Here is a 19,570-nt window from a genome sequence, read left to right as displayed (position 1 = left end):
TGATACAGCTTTTCTGTATTCTCTATACAGAGAAGTATCTCCAAAAGTAAAACAAATTTTTAATAAAAACTATTTACAAAGTTACACTGACTAATCTATTTATTTATAAAAAAAGAAAAAATAAATGCCCTCAAAGGTGTACATAGCCTTTATGTCAGCTGAAGCTGCATCCCCCTCCTCCCGGTTGACTTGTTCTACAGCTTCTCTCCAGTGTCGGTCTTCATTGAAAAAGTGAATAATACAATTCAGCTTGTATAAACACAACAAACTTATTTGCTGCTTTCTTCTTTTCCTTGTTTTTCCCCTCCCTATAGATTAGATTATACAGTTCTTAAATAACATCTCATAATGTCGGAGTATAACTAATGCTGGAGATCTACCCGCAGCCCTAGGTAGAAAACACATATAACACGTGGTTACACTTAACGACATAGGGTGTCCGGCAGCTCATACTACAAGAGGAAGAGGGAATAAAGTTTATGCTGGATATAAGGAAAAGGCAATGAGGTATATTGTGGATATATACACCGCAGCTTCTGATGATATCTGTAAAGTCAAAATTGTCTGAAATGCTGCAGGTGATTGGCGTGTGTGTGTGTGTGTGTGTGTGGGGGGGGGGGGGGGGGGGAAAGTATTTTCAGTGGAAATGAATAGCAATGTTTCAAAAATACATATTTATTGGCTTTAAAACAAGCATTTTCTCATTACCACAAGAAAGTCAAATACATTGGGATTCCTCAGAACTGCAGTGCATTTTATACACATGACATGAGAAGCAATGGTTGGGTCTCTCTTCAATATGGATCAAGGTGTCCCGGTCAAACACTAAGACATGACTGTAAGTCTGAAATAAGAAGTGAATAGAATCATATTAGTCACATGTACAAGACAAGGGATTCGAAGTAGCTGTTAATTGGAACCGGTCAGCAGGTTTATTGCTATATCTTACAGGTTTTGAATACAGGACATGAATATGGGCAGCTGTAATGGCCGCTCCCTGCCTCTACTTGAGTACCTATAAGGCCTTGTTTACACTTTGCCGATGTAATTAAAGTGAATGGAGTTTGTTTTAATTGTTTTGATACTCTGGAAAAATGTCAGAAAAAGAGAGCAGTCTTTTTTTTTCCCTACATAAACATTGAATTTTTCTGCTCACCGTAACATCCCTTTCTTGTTAATTATTGGGGGACACAGCACCATAGGTATAGGCCCTGGACACTTGGAGGCTGACATCATGTCCATCCAGGCAAACCAGCTCTCTCCCACAGACAAAGACTTTGCAAAAAAAAAAAAAGATGGAGGGCAGGTTCTGTGTCCCCCAATGAATTCCACAAGTAAGAGATTTTTATGGTGAGCACAAAAACTTTAATGTTCTGGTCAATATCATTGGGACACCGCACCATGGGACATCCTACAGCAGTCCGAGGGTGGGAAAACAAAAATTGAGAAAAAACAGCCATGCGACCCGCCTAACGCACAGCTGCCTGCAGCACCTTACGACCCAGACTGGCATCAGAGGAGGCCAAAGAGTGGATCTGAAAGATCCTGCCACCACCCAGCCAGATGACCTGTGAGTCCAGTTTTTCCCACTGAAGGAGAAACAGCCCGTTTAGAATGCTCTTGAAAAGGAAACCATGTATTCATACGTTTTGAAATGGTCAAGTGCAAGTCAGGTCAGGACGAAGACAGCATGGTATCTAGGGGAGAGGCTGGTGTGGCATTAATCTTGGCTGCTATTTGGGATAGCAAGGGCTCCAATGACTCAACAATAGCGTGGGAGAGTAGGGAAATGTCCGCTAGGGCCTGGGAAAAAGACCTGGTCACAGGCTAAATTTATTCTACAGTTGCCACAAGCACGGTATGTAACCTGGCACCCTTGAGCCTGCTGGGGTCCTAAAACCTAGATGGAGACATGCTACAAAGGCGAGGGACACACAATTATTAGTGTCTGAGGGAAGTGACCGCTGGAGGGACCCCAACTAGTACAACAAAAAAAATTGACAGATAGAAAGCACAAAGCTTACGACACTAGGATAAAAACGGATTAAGCCAGTGTCTGTGGGAAGAGTATGGTCTGCATAGGTTCAGCGAAGACTCTTTCCTATGTAATGTCAACATTTTAGTGGTAAGGGCTCATACCCATGGTGCCCCAATGATATTAATGACAAATACCTTTTTTATATTTTTTTCCGTGTGTTTCCCTTGGTGCTGCGGCTAATCTGTTCTGCTGAGGAGGGGCTCTGAACAAAATTAGTCTTCTTCCCCCTCTGGCAGTTGAAGATATTGTCCATTCTTACTTCACCTGCAGAAGGAGTCTTCTCAGCTGTACTGCTATGCTACTGCAGTGGATTTGCTACTTCCCTGACAAGCAGGACAGAAAGAGGTTTCTACTGGTTTCTCTGTGGTGAAAAAAAAGGATCACTATGCAGAGACCTGGCTGCAGGGAGAGTGACTGTGCTTGCATGTCCACCAACACTCCGCTCACTAGGTGGACCTGCACATTGCTATAAACTTTGAACACCAGGTGGAGCCATACTATGTAAGTAAATCTCAAATCTCCATGGGATCATTTGTTTTCAACACCATGTAAATGGAAACATTCATTTTTTTATGATCTATACAATGCATATGATATATAATGGTGGGAAAACCACTTTAATGAGGTTCCATGATACCTAGAATACACAAATACTGTACTGGGATACATACTATTCCCATTAGGATAATTTGAGTCCACATTATGGCAGGATACCAATGATAATCTGTAAGAGCAGAGGTGTAGCAAGACAAGGCATCTGCCTCAGGTGCTTTTTGCAAGTGGGGGCACAAACAAGCCATTCCGCTTTGTTCAGGGTACTTAGATACCGGTGGCGGAAAAATTAATCTCTGAGTCGAGTATTGTTATAGGAAATAAGTTGTCAATGACCGAATACATCTTATTTATATTGTATATTTCTTACCACATCCCAAGATTCTTGCAGTGTGATCTTCTTTAGAATCTTTCCTGTTTCATTGCAGTGTAGATCTACATCCGCTTTGTCTTCTTCATCTGTTTGCGTCACGGCCACCACTGTCAGCAGGTCCAGCTCATCTTCATACACCACAGCCTTGAACGTCTGAAAAGGATATCAATAAATGGAAAAAGGCAAACAAAAGTTCACACAACATCAGACTAGAAAGTCAACGCTCTACTTTAAGAATTATGTATTTATTGTAAAAAAAAAAAAAAGAAGAAGAAATACAAAAATACATTTCTTGTATCATTGGGGGAACACAGGAGCCATGGGATATAGACTCTGCCAATCCAACTTGGTGTCAGTTGGACACAGATCTGGTTTCTCCAGGTCTATTTTTAACCAATTTTAGTTTTTTCAATGGCCGGAACCAAAGAAAAAGGAACAGGTCAGTTTAGCTGCCCTTTTACCCATAGGATCCTTCCACTTTTTGGCTCCTGCTTTACAATAGGCCTATACTACAGTTGCTAACTGGTTACCACAGACATACTCCTTCTGTATTCTGGTAGGCTCTGTCCTGTTTTTTGTGCTGGGTGCAGGCACTATCGCTCTTCATTCCTGAGCTATTACTTTATTGTCCCTCATTACTTTTTAGGTGTGTTTCACTACAATCCCTAATCTGTTGAGAACCTAGGGAGGAGGGTTCCCACCAGACAAGATTGTCCATCTCAGTCACCCACTTTGCTTGCTCTATATGCAGACGCAAATTCCCTTTGGGGCACGCTGAATCCACATTCAGCTTCTGCACATGACCAGCGCTTGCAGACTGCCGAAAAAACTCCCACAACCCAGGGTTGCAGTGACCCACCTCAGGAATGTAGGACACATCCAATTCGGTTGCGGAGCCCACCAGGATTTCTCAATCCATGGTCATGGCGCGCTAATCTATTCGACCAGTATCCTCTGGTGCTCTGTCGACCACTCATGGGAAGTCTGAGTTACCAGGAATAAAGTTGCGACAAAGAAGGTTACAAAAGCCTAAGTCCCCACCCTCCAACTCCGCCTCAGGGTTATTAAGGACCAGTCAGCATTCAGGTTGGGGGCTGTTTTTTTTTTATACTGATGGCCTATGCAAAAGGATAGGTCATCAGTATATGATCGGTGGGTGTCCGACACCCGGACCCTGCACCAATCAGCTGCCTCCGGGCAACGTAATCTATGCAGGGGTTGTGCCGGAAGAAGGAGGCTCCCACCACTATATAGCAGCTGTGCTGAGGTGCTGCAGTTCTGCTCCTACTCAAGTAAATAGGAGCAGAGCTGCAATTACTCATCACAACCGCTATACAGTGGTAGGAGTCTTCTGCTTTCGGCACCAACCCCTGCATAGCTTCTTGCACTCAGAGGCAGCAGGAACAGCTGATCAGTGTAGGGTCCGGGTGCAGACCCCCACCAATCATATAAGGATGACCTACCTCGTGGATAATTCATCAGTATAAAAAACAGCTCCCAACCTGGACAACAACTTTAAATGCCAAAACACCTACGTCGGTAAAAATACGTCCTCTGTGTCTAAGTTTGATTTGGAGACATTCTTAAAAATGGGAGGCATGATGGAAAGTCCTATTTCATCAGTCCTGGATATTCCCAAATATAAAAAGGTACAAAGACCCCGGCCTCTCCAGAAGAGGTGTCTCATACATGTCCCAAGCGCTCCCCTAAACTTTTTGGTAACCATTCTGAGTTTCAGGAGGTAATAACTAAGAAATGGAAGACATCCTCTACCCTTTCACAGACCACCTTATTCCAAAATGGGCTTCCATAGGTGGTCAAAGCTCAAGGGCTACCAGTGGCTCAGTACTGGCCAAGGTGCTCCTAGTACGCTGTAGTCAACCTTGTGGCAGACGTTTTCTGGTATCTACCTACCTGTCCAGACCTGGTTTCTAAGGGCCCATCTCTTCCACTTATTTTACAGTCCCAAAGTTTAATGGCATGGTTATTAAGGCCGATGTCTTGGGAGTCAACGGTCAACTTTTATGAAAAGGTTATTCAGACCATTATAAAGACGTATAAAACGGCCTCTTCCCGCATTAACCACTGCACTTGGAAGACACATTTTTAGTGGTGTGGAGGGAAACAAATCTCCCCCAGGCCTTTCTCTCTACATATTTTATACAGTCCGGTCTGGACTAGGGACCGGCTCTTAGTTTTCTGAGGGGTCAGGTATCTGCCCTGTCCATCCTCTATCAGCGACCATTGGCCTTAAAACCTCATGTAAAAATATTCCTTGTGGGCCCTTCATATAGGTCTCTGGCACGGAAATAGAATTTAGTATTGGACGCTCTCCAACTCCTCACTTGAAACCTATGAGAGTTGTCTCATAGCATCTCATATACCGATAGTTGTCCTCCATCAGGCAAGTGTCCGCGTGGGCAGCTCTTTTCTATCACTCTCCATTCTTAATTTTCCTCCAGGACAAGGTGGTCCTGAGTCCAAAACCTTAAGGTTGTCTCTGCCTTCCACATTAAAGAGGAGATAGTCTTCAATCTTTCTATCCCTCGCCCTCATCTGAGTGAACAGCCTCTTTACAATGTGGACATGGTGCAGGCTATAGGTTTGTAACTTTGTCAACTTTTCAACCCAGACGGTCGACGCAAAGGGCTACCAGCCTCCAAGACAACCATAGCTTGTGGGATCCGCTGAGCTGTTTCTGAGACATATCGTGCAAGAGAGAGGGATCTCTCACGCTACCCAAACCGTTGGTGCTTCTTGGGCAGTGCACAACACGGCTTCCTTGGTCTCAAGGCGCTGCAAGCGGAGGTGACTCAACCGTGCACTTAGCTGTTTTTTTTCCCCATTTACTAGAATTTTTTTCACCCCAGGGCCTGCTTTAGGACATCTTATAGGTCCTGTGTCGCCTAATGATACGTTCAAGAAAAAAAGGATTTTTTTTTATACTCCCCACAAAATCTCTTTTTGTAGTAGTTCCTTGGGGGACAGCTCCAACCCATATTTTTTCTGAGATTCAGATGAACGGTTTGGTGGTTCTTAACCCCTTAGTGACCACTAATACGCCTTTTTACGTCGGTCACTAATGGGCTTTAGGCTAGGCTGACGCCTTTTCACGTCAGCCTAGTCTAAGTCCTGCACGGGTCTCCCGTGCAGGCAGGAGCCGGGGCTCTGCTGTCTGATGACAGCTGAGCTCCTGCTCCAACGCCCGCGATCGAAGTTTACTTCGATCGCGGCCATTTAACCCGTTAAATGCCGCCGTCAATAGCGACCGCGGCATTTAACTTTGTTTACAGAGGGAGTGAGCTCCCTCTGTCACCCATCCGCGGCCCACGAATGAAATCGCGGGTCTCCGATGGGGTGTCATGGCAGCCGGGGGCTTGATAAAAGCCCCCAGGTCTGCCCTGGACATATTCCTGTTAGGACGCGCCGGAGGCACGTCCTAACAGATTGCCTGTCAGATTTACACTGACAGGCAATAATGCTCTGGTATACGAAGTATACCAGAGCATTATAGCAGCGATCGGAACATCGCACAGTAAAGTCCCCTAGTGGGACTAATAAAATCAGTTATCAAAGTGAAATATTATTAATAAAAAGTACAGTAAAAAAATAAATAAAACCATTTTTTTCCATAAAAAGTGGTTTTATTTAGTAAAAGTGTAAAAAAATAAAAAAAAGTACACATATGTGGTATCGCCGCGACCGTAATGACTCCATTAATAAAGTTAATATGTAATTTAAACCGCAAAGTGAACACCGTAAAAAAAAAACGCAAAAAACCATGGCGAAATTGCTATTTTTTTCCATTGCCCCCCAAAAAAGTCATAATAAAAATGAATCAATAAGTCCCATGCACCCCAAAACAGTACCATTCAAAACTACGTCTTGTCCCGCAGAAAACAAGCCCAAAAAATCACTACATTGATGGAAAAATAAAAAAATTACGGCTCTTGGAAAGCGACTATGCAAAAACAAATAATTTTAGTTCAAAAGTGTTTTTATTGTGCAAAAGTCGTAAAACATAAAAAAACCTCTACATATGTGGTATCGCCGTAATCGTACCGACCCATAGAATAAAGGTAACATGTTATTTACGTCGCATAGTGAACGGCGTCAATTTAAAAACGCATAGAACAATGGCGGAATTTCAGGTTTTTTTTATAATCCCCCCCAAAAAGGTTAATAAAAGTTAATATAAAAATTATATGTACCCAAAAATGGTGCCATTAAAAAGCACAACTAATCCCGCAAAAAACAAGTCCTCATACAGCTATGTAGACGAAAAAATAAGAACGTTATAGCTCTTTGAATGCGACTATAGAAAAACGAATAAAATAGCTTGGTCATTAAGGCCTAAAATGGGCTGGTCACTAAGGGGTTAAGATCTGTTTTCTGACATGTTTAGTTTTGCTTCTCCTACTGCTAGGTTACAAACGGATGAGCTTAGTATCAGTAGGCAGAGAATAGACGGAGGAACTTACTTTTATTCTTAGAGCCTAGACCCCATGGTTCCTGTGTCCCCCAATTAACTACTACGAGAAAGAGTTTTTATGGTGGGAAGAAAAAATCCTCTTTTTACTCTTCGGAAAGTGGACTGTAGACAATTAACCCATTTACCTCTTGATCTGTATCGTCATCTAGTCTATTATAAAGCTTTTTTACCATCCTCCCAGATGCTGTAAAAGTCACCAGATTATTCACCTATAAAGTGAAAAAACAATAGGGGTTTTCTCAACATACTAAGTGATGACATATGAGAAAAGCAGAGCTTTTATTTTATTTGGTTGCAACTGGCAATCAGATTCCAGCTGTTAATAGTAAGAGGTTTTAAAAATAGCATTGATTGAAATGATTGTTATAGGTAAACAGCAATATCATTTTTCATTCGTTTTACAAATTAACTCCTGCACGTTGTAGCTATTGACTTCAGTATTGCCAGTACTAATATAGAAAGAGCCTAAACAAGTTGTATACTAACCCCTTCCCTGCCAAGGACGCATCAGTACTGGCAGGGAAGCATATCAGTAGCCAAGGACTAATCTGAAACACATCTTTGCTAGAGCCAAGATCTTAGTCATGTTTCAAAGCCAAGAATCTTAGCTTTAAAAAAAAAAATCTAACAATCTAGCCCAAGGTAAAACAAGCTGAAGTAGTAGCTGAATAGATGTGCAGCTACCTCTTGAACCTCTGTAAAAGAGCAGAAGGGGCCAGCAGGGGATGTGCTGGCATCATGCAGGGATAGGAGGAGGATTTGTGATCCTCATACTGTGCCTGTAAGGCTTAAGATTACTCCTGGGGCAGAGACGACATGTACTACTGTGTGTGTTTTCAAAAAAAGGGGTGAGACTATGAGGAGTTGCTTATGTAATCACTACTCAGTGAATAATTAGGCCTTTTTGTTTTACTCCACAACGCGGGCGTTTACCAGCATCTGGATCATGGCATCAAGTAAGTTGCACAAAGCACTCGGACTACACCAACAGACATCAATGATTCTTACACTGTCCTTAAACAATCTTCAGTGCAAAATTCTCCGGCCCCAGATTTACCCACAGATTGTGTACTAAATATTTGACTGATGGAACAGATTTCTGTCATTCAGAAATTACATTTTTACCCAATGACTGTCGTTATAAACAATCATATCTAACTAGTTCCACCACAGTATTATTTAACGCATCAAATATGGTTTAGAGACTTCTGATTATGAATTAGGGTGTGGTGTTTTTGTTAGCACTCACAACAGTTAAGGCTCTGTTCACATCTGTGTTGGGGTCCCGTTCTGACGTTCCATCTGAGCTTTCCGTCGGATTGGGACCCTGAACAGACACAAACTGACACAGACGGAAACCAGAGGTTTCATCATCATTGATTTCAATGGTGACGGATCCGGTGCCCATGGTTTCCGTTTGTCTCTGTTGTGCACCGGATCCGTAGTTTTGCCAGAAGCAATAGCGTAGTCGACTACGCTATTAATTGTGTAAGAGGGCCAAAATGTTTCATGGCCTCTATTTCCTCTTGTTGAGGTTTGTGGTGTATATATATATATATATATATATATATATATATACACACACACACACACACACACACACACACACACACTATATATTTACTATCTTTGCACATCTGGATTTATTATTTTTTAAGTTGTTGATTGGATTTAGGTACAAATATAAGATTTATAGGGGTTTACCCATGATTAATATTTACCACCTAAAAACCCCACCAATCACGAGAACGGGCTTGCCTTGCCGTTCATGGGAGCCCTATAGAAACGGAGTGGTACTGCGCATGCTCGGCCAGCGCTCCATTAATTTCTATGGGGCTGCCCAAGATGGTGCTCAGCAGCCCCATAGAAATGAATGGAGCGGTGGTCAAGAATGCGCACAACCGCTTCATTCCTATGGGGCTCCCAGGAAGGGCAAGGTAAACCTACCACTGATTAGATATTGATCACCTATCCGTGGAAAAGTGATAAATATTGATTATGGGAAAACTCCTTTAGTGCATTTTTTTGTCACAAAGTTACATGAAGGTGATAATGCCTGTAAACAGCATGTTAAGGCAATAGCAATTGCCAGGTTGTCTGCTTTCAGGAAATATATAAATGTGTGGGGTGCACTCACTTTTCAAGGTTTAGAATTCTTCTTTTTTATACGTGGTTACAGTTTTTTTTAAAATTTCCAGATTATAATCATATTTTTGGACTCTTCAGTTCTAGTGATTTTGTGAAGATTTTTTTTGTAGTCATAGAAGTGACATGTATGAACTCTGCACATCATTTTAGAAGGTGATGTGTGTCTAATTTTCTGATTTTTAGCCACAAACATGAATTTTTATACATTTCATCTGGGCGCAAAATTGTATAGAGGTGCCTGTCTTTATAAAGTATTAGGTGTCCTTTTTTTTTTCTAAATACGGGTATGGGGTCTTAAGTATGATTTTTTCATTTTATAAGTCAGGTTTCATTTGTAAATGACAAAAAAAAAAAAGTTAAAATTGCCCTGGTTACCTGGGGTGCAAAATGTCCAGAAGCCCCTGGAAGAAATAGGGTTAATTGTCTAAATGACAGACGATGTTAACAAAAATCATTTTAAAAATTCTTAGGATAATCTCAGAAAGACATTAGTGCTCTCCAAGTGGTTGGCATGTAATGACAATCAACAGATCTTTGTTCCATTCTTGTGGAAGAGCCATACAATCATCTTGTTTTAATAGTGTAGTGTAAAAGTTCAAGACGCTACACACCGATATACTGTCCCCATTGTTTCTCTATTGGGGAAAAATTTCACCACAATGAAAAGAATTCCAGCTTGGTTACAAGTTGTCAGCTATCTTTTGCGGCATATGTAAACATTGAGGTAGTGAGCAAGTTGCGATAATCCAGTAATTTTACTAAAACTTTTGGGTGGCCAAAAGTCGACATGGAGCCCTTGCCTTAGGCTGTGTTCACAAAATATAGTATTGTTTAGTGCAACTGATTTTTTTTTTTGCTTTCTTGAAGGTGTTTTGGAATAAAATCAGGATTGCAACCTAAAAAAAACAAGAAATATAACGAAAAGCTGCCGTATGTGAACACAGCCTCACAGCAAAAACATGGGCGATGCTATCTGGTGATTTTTGTGGTTAGCACAGTAAGGGTATGTTCACACGCTTAATCAAAAACGTCTGAAAATACGGAGCCGTTTTCAGAGAAAACAGCCTCTGATTTTCAGGCGTTTTTGAAACTGAAAATGAAGCTTCTTTTAATTTGGAGCTTCTTTTGAGGCGTTTTTCATAGCGTTCAATGGAAAATCCGCTCCAAAAAACGCCTCAAGAAGCGACATGCTACTTCTTTTTTAAAACAGAGGCGTAAAAAGACGCCCTGTATGAATTAAATGCGTTTTTTCCCATTGATTTCAATGGGCAGATGTTTGTAGGCATTCAGCTTCAGTTTTTTCAGGTGTTTTTCGAGGTGTAAACGTCCCAAAATACGCCTGAAAACACTGCGTGTGAACATACCCTTACTGCACAGAACTGGGTCTACAAGATTGAATCTGACTGGAGATTGTATGCTCTTCCTGTGTTCCAATTTCCTCCAAAGACACGCTACGGTTAATAAGCTTTCTATTGAAAGTGGTCTTAGGCTTCGTTCACATCTTCGTCAGGACTCCGTCGGACCTTTCTATCAGGGGAACCCATGAACGGAATCCAAACAAACGGAAACCATAGGTTTCTGTTTGCATCACCATTGATTTAAATGGTGACGGATCTGGTGCAAATGGTTTCCACTTGTCACCGTTGTTTAAGGGTTCCGTCGTTTTGACTGAATGATTACCGCAGTCTACTACAGTATTGATTCCGTCAAAACGACGAAACCCTTAATGGTGACAAACGGAAACCATTTGCACCGGGTCCGTCACCATTGAAATCAATGGTGATGCAATCGGAAGCCTATGGTTTCCGTTAGTTTGGATTCCGTTCATGGATTCCCCTGACAGAAAGGTCCGACAGAACCCGAGAACTGAGCCCCGATGCAGATTTGAACGAAGCCTTAAATGTATAAGTGCATGCTGGCGATAGGATAAATAGCAGAACAAAATAAATGTAAGCTCAACTGATAATTCGATGCCAGAATGAAATACAGACAAGATAGTGTACATACAATCAACGTTCTACATACCGTATGGTCTCTCGCTGCAAGAATGACAAAATCCTCTGCGACCTCGTACTTACACGCTTCATCTTCCAGTTCCTTCAGTCTTAAAACACTACAGTAAAACACCAAGCAGTAAAGATTCTAACTATGTAAAAAACAAAGACTAGTTTGTTATAGTTGTAAAATCACATCTGGAATTTATAAATTAATTGCAATCAAATATAATTCCATATAGAAATATTCCGGAAGACCAAAGCCCCCAAACTTTCCTTGCTGCCAATATAAATTATACATGTGCAGCTTTTTTTTACCAATCACAAAACAAATGAGAAACACTACTTGTCACGTGATTGGCTAAAAAGCCTAAATCACAAGCACCGCGAAACCCCTTCAACCGTGTATTCGATCTAAAAATACAGATTGCCATAAAAAGCTCAGAAATATAGTCACAATGGATTGTATTGCCTCAAGTAATGAATACAGTTAAAGAAAAAAAAAAAATACAAAAAAAACAAAACACAGCGTCAGAAATTTTACTTACCCAATATGATCAGGTCCAACATGAATGATTCTTTCGGAAGCATCAGGGTGAAAGTGAATCCAGTCCGGTTCTAAAGAGCAGTATTTCATGTCACGTATTCCATTCTTTGCCTGAAACAATCAAATGTAATACAAGAAAATCCAGGGTAAAACCACAGAGATGGAAGTGATAATAATACAATAAACCAACGTGATACATATAGTAGAGGTTTGTTTGTTTTTGTGGTCTTCACTGAACATATTGTGTTATGCGAACACCTGGGATCAGGTTTCCGTTTTGGACATTCTATCTTTCTGTTCGCCTGTTTTTTAGTCATATGAGTAACTATGATTACTAGAAGTGTGCTTGTAGTTACATAAACCGCTATTGGCCAAGGCAAAACCGCAGCGTAATAAAGTGGGAGCAAAGTCTATGAGATTTCAGGTAATCTCATGTCCACGCTGCGGTATTTTTCGGAACGTAAATTGACCCGAGGGGAGTATTTTCAAAACTGCAGCATGTTAATTTATCTCGCGATTTCGCTTGCGAATTCTATCCCTGTAGTTCTAAAGAGATAGGCAGCAAAAACGCAGCATAAAAACGCAGCAAAACGTAAAAACGACACCGAAAAAAGCATGAAAAAAATGCACCTGCGGGTTTTTCCTACGAATTACTTGCGGTTTTGCTGCGTATTTTCGGCACCAAAATACGAAACGTGTGCACATAGCCTAAGGCCTTATTCAAATGAATGTGTGACAAAACGACCATGAAAAACTGCAGTTTTTTATGACCGATTTAAATCCATGCGGGACCCGTTTTCACAAATAGACTTGAGTCTATTGAGGGATCGGTGAAAACTGCCAAAAATAGGACACATCCTATTTTTTCACGGGCTGTTTACACGGTCCGTAAAAGAAAAAAAAATGAGCGTGTGAATAGCCCCATAGAAATACATTCATTTTTATACAGCCAGGTGATGACAGTTTTCATTGCTCGTGTGAATAAGGCCTTAAAATATTTAACGATAGTAAAGAAGTTGTAAATATTTTTTTTAAGATTTTATAGAATTAGACGAACTCAGATTCGATATATTATATATTATTTAGGAACCTGCAAACCACTATGAGCTTCCTGGACTCCGGTGAGTATGACTGGGGGGGGGGGGGGGGGTAGGCTAATTGTACGGAAATTTCAGGTTTTCAGTGACATTAAAGGGTCCATCTCGCTAATGAATTAGATGGCAAATCCCTAGGACATGCCTCAATGTCCGATCGGTGGAGGTCCCCGCCGATTGAAGCAAGTGGCTCCGCTGAGCTTTTTTGGAGGCTGCACGGTTGATCAAAAATGCTTCATCATTCTAGCGATCATTGCCTTCAGAGATACAACCCCTTTAAGTAAGAACTTCATAAAAACATGGCATATGTAAGAGAAACACTAGAAAATGCGGATTATTTACCAGGTTGTGGTCGTCCATGGAGCAGATGTGATAGGTACCTTTCTCTTTTTTCTTGTTGGGTGTTATTATATAATGCCAGGGATATCCACCAACTTGAAAAGCATTTTCAAAACAAGGCACTTCAAAGAGAATTGGGGGTCGTTCTAAAAGTAAAAAAGGCACTGGACAAATTATTGTGATGGGTACAGTAACTTAACTAATAATATTCAGCAGCTCGTTGGTCTTAAACAAAAACACCAAAAAAAATATAAGAATGATCCAATTACATTAATTTAAAGAATGCATAAAATTATATTGAATGAACTTCTATCGAGTTGTTAAAAATTGTATTCAGCTAATGTCTAGAAAACCTGGAAGCCGTTGCATCTCCCATAGAGGCTGTTACTCTGCTCTCCCAGACTTCTAAGTAAATAATAAATTAGATTCACCCTTAATGAGTCAAGGAAAAACCTGGGTGGCAATCCCTTTGGGATCCAAAATGGAAATGAAGACATTTCAGTTTTTAAATTTTAGGAGGAAATGCTTTTAACTCATGAGACGTGCAGCACCAAATGTATATACTGTAGAATTCAAAGCATATGTACACCTTTACAACCATTTTTTTTTTTATATTGCTTTAATGTAGGACTGCAGACACAAGGTTTTTTTTGTAGTCTGTAACTATGGAGACGCATAGGTCTGCAAGGGATGTGTAAAGACAAAACGGTTGTTGTTTTTTTGTTTTTTTTAACTAAGGCGGTTTACAAAGTTACTTCATGGTTTTTTTTAGTTGCATTATAAAAATTTACAAGGTACAAAAGCTGTAACAGTTACATCATGGCAGGGATGAGGGTTTGTAGCCAAGCACATAACTGTTACGTCCTGGCTAGAAACTTCTATAATTTGCAATAGTGGACATATCCCTTAAAGTGTAGCTAAAATAAATGTATCGGTGTACGGAAAGTAGAAAGTCTATGAGCCCGTACTCCGATACATTGATTTCCGGAAAAAGCCAAACAGAAACGAAGCGGCTGAGCGCTCACACGAGCGCTTCAGCTGCTTCGTTCTAGAGATTGGTGGGGGTCTCCGTGCTCGGACCCCCACCAATCCAAACTTCTGACATGTCACTATGACATGTCAGAAGTTTGTCAAACGTTTAGCTACACTTTAAATTGGTTTGGACAAACCCCCTAATTACAGATAGTGAAAGTAATTTGCACTCTAATGTACGGTGGTGGCAGCAGAGAAACAATTTTCCTCATAAGATATATTACTCCAACGGTATGAACATTTATAGTCCATTAAAAGGGTTACCAAGATATAAGTTTACCCGCAATTGAACACAATTTCTGCACAACTCAAAGTTGTTGCAATGTCCTAGCCTAAAAGTGGAAATGTACCATAATACAACCTCAGACACGTCGGAAGACGTCATCCGTGGAAGTCCATGGGCTGGGTTTTACAAATAAGAGGTAAGTGCTGTAGTGAATAAGTGACAGAATTCTTTGGAGCCAATTGAGGATTTTCACCACGTGAAACTTCTGATATTAAGTTTTCATACCACACCACTATCTACACCATCTATGTTGAGAACGGGGGTCCCCCAAGCCATGTCCCACCTGGTGAGAGTCACTGCCAGGTCGAGAAGTAATGGAGAGATCGCCACACCTGTGGTTATCTTCAATCTGTTTCATGAGATTTACGTAGAGCAACCGCTCTATTTATTCTACCCCTGGATGCAGGGCAAGGGGACCCCTTTTCACAACATTGGTGCAGGTCCCCGAGCTGGGACCAGTATCTATCAGATATTTATGGCTTGTCCCATGCCCCCCCCCCTCCCCGCCACCAACTATGATGTGCATTTACGTCAAATGTTGGTAAAGGGTTAATAGCTAACCTGTCGGCTAAATGCAGCAGCCACTAGAGGGAGCATGGGAGCTTACTACCATTGACAGTGTGCAGTAAGCTCCCTCTAGTGGTGGCTGCAGATAGCCAGCAGATTATGTTTTAAATCCATGTCTATACAGGGGATTTCAAGCTCTGGATCAGAAAACCAAAGCTCTGACTACTATGAAGAAATGTTAAAAAAAAAGTAACAAAATGGTATTTAAAGGGCAGAAATTCACTTTGAACTCACTCTAATTAGTACCTTTTAACAAAAAAAATCATTACCTGTTACAGCAATGTTGCAAGGAATTCCAAATGGAAAGTCTCCAATTGTCCCCATTTCACCTCTCCAATTGCAAATCTCCCCTATGACAAATTTCTGCTGCATACACTAAAAATACAAAATTTGCTTGGAAGGACAGTACACAATAACAGATTTATCCAAAAATAACACATACCGTACTACATACACGTTTGGCTTTTATGGGATATAATCCAATTTCAAGTTATAGACAGCAATGCAGACAGAGGGAGAGAATCATCAAAACTGCTGCAAAAGAAAAAAAGTGCAGCAGTTGCTTATAACAACCCATTCGATTCGAGTTTTCATTTGTTAAGAGCCCTTTTAAAAATGGAAGAAGCTGTACTTTTCCTTTGCACCAGTTTTGCCAAATCTCTCTTTAAGTCAGTGAAAAAAAAAAACAGAGCGTTTACATGTGATAAGACGCTGTACAGTAACCGCTCCGTGTGATTGTACCCTTAAATGCGATGTACACTTGCAAACAATTTTTTTTATTGTTCCAGTGCACCTGAAAAGAAAAATGAAGCATCTTTTTACAGTCTTTAGATGTAGATCTATGCATCTCCATGGTAACAGACTGCAACCAACCCGGTGTAGTCTGTTCCTGCAGTTATATTGCCATCCACCTGTCCCCTACTTGCTAACCTACCAAATGTATGTTAGAAAGAAGTAGCGGACAAATGGAAAGCATTTTGACAGCAGGATCAGACTACACATGGTTAGCTTGTAGTCTGTTACCATAGAGACTCAAAGATCTATATCGGAGCTGTTGACACTAAACTATAGGAAATTTTTAAACAAGACGATTTGCAAAGTTGCTTCATTTTTCATTTTAGATGCAATGGGAATAAAAAAAAAAATGGTTGCAAAGCTGGACATAGTGTTTAAAGTTAGAAATACATCACATTTCAATTTGGATAATAAGAGGACGGTTTTCTTTTGTTTGTTTTTTTAAAGGGATTAAAGTGACACTGCACACACAAACATTGTGATACGTCAAGAGGATGTAACACTTTAGTTAGCAACCCATTAAGGTGTGATCATTACACATTTCAAAGCTTTAATAAGCTACATTGCAGAAAACATGTAGATAAGAAAAGACTGCAAAAAAGACAGGACGAATTAAACATGAAGCCTCTAGGTACCCTCTAGCTTTTAGTGTCACCATCTTAAAATCTTAAACTGTCAATTGCTCAGGGAAACAGATATATAATCCCCACTTCATAAGAACGACAAGGTGAAGCAATAGGATTGGGGTAATTGTACCTCCAGTTATGAGAAAAGAAAAACCAGGTAGGACTTATCGTAATAAACAGAAGATCGCTGTAGAACAAATGCTTGGTTAGATGATAACTCTCTCCCCCTATTCCCCCATAAGCTTGCACTCAGACTGTCCATGCGTGCATGTTTATTTAAACCAGAAGGGATAAGCTGCTGCTGACAAGCACCTCTGGCAGTGCTCATCTCCCAAGAAGTTAAAGAAATTTGGGTAAGGGTCGTGAGCCCCCCATTCACATTAGATTAGTCAGGATCAGCTGAGACTTGTGTCATCTATTGTATATAACCAGCTTAAAGAGGCTCTGTCACCAGATTTTGCAGCCCCTATCTGCTATTGCAGCAGATAGGCGCTGCAATGTAGATTACAGTAACGTTTTTATTTTTAAAAAACGAGCATTTTTGGCCAAGTTATGACCATTTTTGTAGTTATGCAAATGAGGCTTGCAAAAGTCCAAGTGGGTGTGTTTAAAAGTAAAAGTCCAACTGGGCGTGTATTATGTGCGTACATCGGGGCGTTTTTACTACTTTTACTAGCTGGGCGTTCTGATGAGAAGTATCATCCACTTCTCTTCACAACGCCCAGCTTCTGGCAGTGCAGATCTGTGACGTCACTCACAGGTCCTGCATCGTGTCGGACACATCGGCACCAGAGGCTTCAGTTGATTCTGCAGCAGCATCAGCGTTTGCAGGTAAGTCGATGTAGCTACTTACCTGCAAACGCCGATGCTGCTGCAGAATCATCTGTAGCCTCTGGTGCCGATGTGTCCCCGCTCGTCTGACACGATGCAGGACCTGTGAGTGACGTCACAGCGTGATCTGGCAGAAGCTGGGCGTTCTGAAAAGAAGTGGATGATACTTCTCATCAGAACGCCCAGCTAGTAAAAGTATTAAAAACGCCCCGATGTACGCACATAATACACGCCCACTTGGACTTTTACTTTTAAACACGCCCAGTTGTACTTTTGCAAGCCTCATTTGCATAACTACAAAAATGGTCATAACTTGGCCAAAAATGCTCGTTTTTTAAAAATAAAAACGTTACTGTAATCTACATTGCAGCGCCTATCTGCTGCAATAGCAGATAGGGGTTGCAAAATCTGGTGACAGAGCCTCTTTAAAGGCCCTCCAGGTTCCCCCTTACTTGTTTAGCTCATTATATATGTGGCAATTACTTGATTAGCTTTTTTGTGTTGTTTTTAGTAGTCTGTACTTTATAATTATTTTGCCCTTGCTGCAATAGAAATCCGCTCTCAATGCACCGACTTCCATGTTTATACACAGCAGCCAATCAGAAGAGTCAGAGCTGCAGTGGGCGGGAGAGAGCAGCAGCTTGTACCAATGATGAGACAGGAGGTGAATTTTAGACTACCTCAGACTCTCTGCAGGCATCCTAGCTAGACTTTTTGAGCTCCTGCCTGAACATCTACTAAGGGTACGTCCACACAGAGCATAAACACTGCATATTTTCTGCACCGTATTTCATTGTGGGAAAATCCGCAGCGTAATGGTAGCAGCAGAGTGGAAGAAGCTTGAACAAATATCATCCACACGCTGCGTAAAAAATACGCTGAAAACCAGTTCATAAATTGAGCTGCGGTGTGTTTTTTTTTAATCCACAGCATGTCAATTTATGCTTTGGAATCACTACTTTTCTGTTGTGGGTTTGAATTCATTGGGGAGGTAAAACCTGCAACAAATAGCAGATGTTGCAATTTTTGCAGCAGTAAAAAAAAGCTGTGATTCCGTCGCAAAAATCACAACTCAAAAACCTCAGTCCAGCCCGGCCTCCAAGGACAATAATTCATCCTATGTGACTGCTGAAATGTCCTCCCAGGAGGCCGGGTTGCAGGACATTAGAGGGAGGCATCGCCAAGACTACGAGTAAGTATAGGTATTTATTTATTTTTACCGGCTGTTTTCCGCAGCGCACATTCTGGACGAAAAACTGCACGACAATTTAACACCGTTTTTCGTCTGGAATTCCCTGCAGGGACCAGAGCGGATACAAGGTGTACTTCTACGCAGCGTATCCGCCCAGTTTGAACAAAGCCCAAGTGTTTAAAATCCTGTATATTTCATCAGGGGCTTCTTCTTCTTTAGTACGATATAGCAGCAAGTCTACCCTGTGCGTGCAGAAGAGAAACATGATTAATAGAGACAGAACTGCCTGCAACTATCTATCCATTTCTCAAGTTTAGCATACACCATTACAACACTGGGTCTATGCTGCAATATGATGCCAAAGCACTCTTAGCAGTGTTTTTTCTCATCACTGGAGGTACATTTTAGGAATGGTTTCTTAAGAACAAATGAGAGCAACTTTAGATGGACCAGATGTGCGGGTCCATATATAACCCACTAATGGACATGGGACCGGTTTGAATAAAAGGGCAGCAAGTTAGAGGAGAGGTAATTGTGTGGGCCACTATAATTAACAAGGAGCCAGATTGCATTTTTTGGGTTGCGAATAGACTACGAGTCAAATAATACACACATTGAACAGAGTCTGTCGTAGCTGCTCCAGTTAAAATCATCGAACAAATTA

At 41.1% G+C, this 19,570-nt stretch overlaps 1 protein-coding gene across 7 annotated transcripts in view; it reads right to left on the bottom strand.

The window, feature by feature from the left end:
* Positions 1 to 683: 683 nt before the first annotated feature.
* The window catches only part of DCAF17 (DDB1 and CUL4 associated factor 17), a 35,788-nt gene continuing 16,901 nt past the window's right edge, over positions 684 to 19,570 (bottom strand). For 3 of the 7 annotated variants that reach the window (XM_075831120.1, XM_075831121.1, XM_075831125.1), the window contains 7 exons: positions 15,732 to 15,837; positions 13,581 to 13,741; positions 12,146 to 12,255; positions 11,629 to 11,716; positions 7,581 to 7,664; positions 2,961 to 3,116; positions 684 to 844 (listed from right to left, as the gene is read on the bottom strand). In XM_075831120.1, coding sequence (XP_075687235.1) covers positions 719 to 844; positions 2,961 to 3,116; positions 7,581 to 7,664; positions 11,629 to 11,716; positions 12,146 to 12,255; positions 13,581 to 13,741; positions 15,732 to 15,837 — 831 coding nt within the window. In that variant the 3' untranslated portion in view covers positions 684 to 718. Of the gene's footprint in view, positions 845 to 2,172; positions 2,400 to 2,960; positions 3,117 to 7,580; positions 7,665 to 11,628; positions 11,717 to 12,145; positions 12,256 to 13,580; positions 13,742 to 15,731; positions 15,838 to 19,570 lie in introns of all 7 variants that reach the window. The other 4 variants (XM_075831122.1, XM_075831123.1, XR_012849630.1 and 1 more) reach the window with 3 other exon arrangements.

This window comes from Rhinoderma darwinii, chromosome 6 (genome assembly GCF_050947455.1).
Source record: "Rhinoderma darwinii isolate aRhiDar2 chromosome 6, aRhiDar2.hap1, whole genome shotgun sequence".
Taxonomy (NCBI): domain Eukaryota; kingdom Metazoa; phylum Chordata; class Amphibia; order Anura; family Rhinodermatidae; genus Rhinoderma; species Rhinoderma darwinii.
Note: the sequence above shows the minus strand (reverse complement) of the source record. Positions and strands in the feature narration are given on the sequence as shown.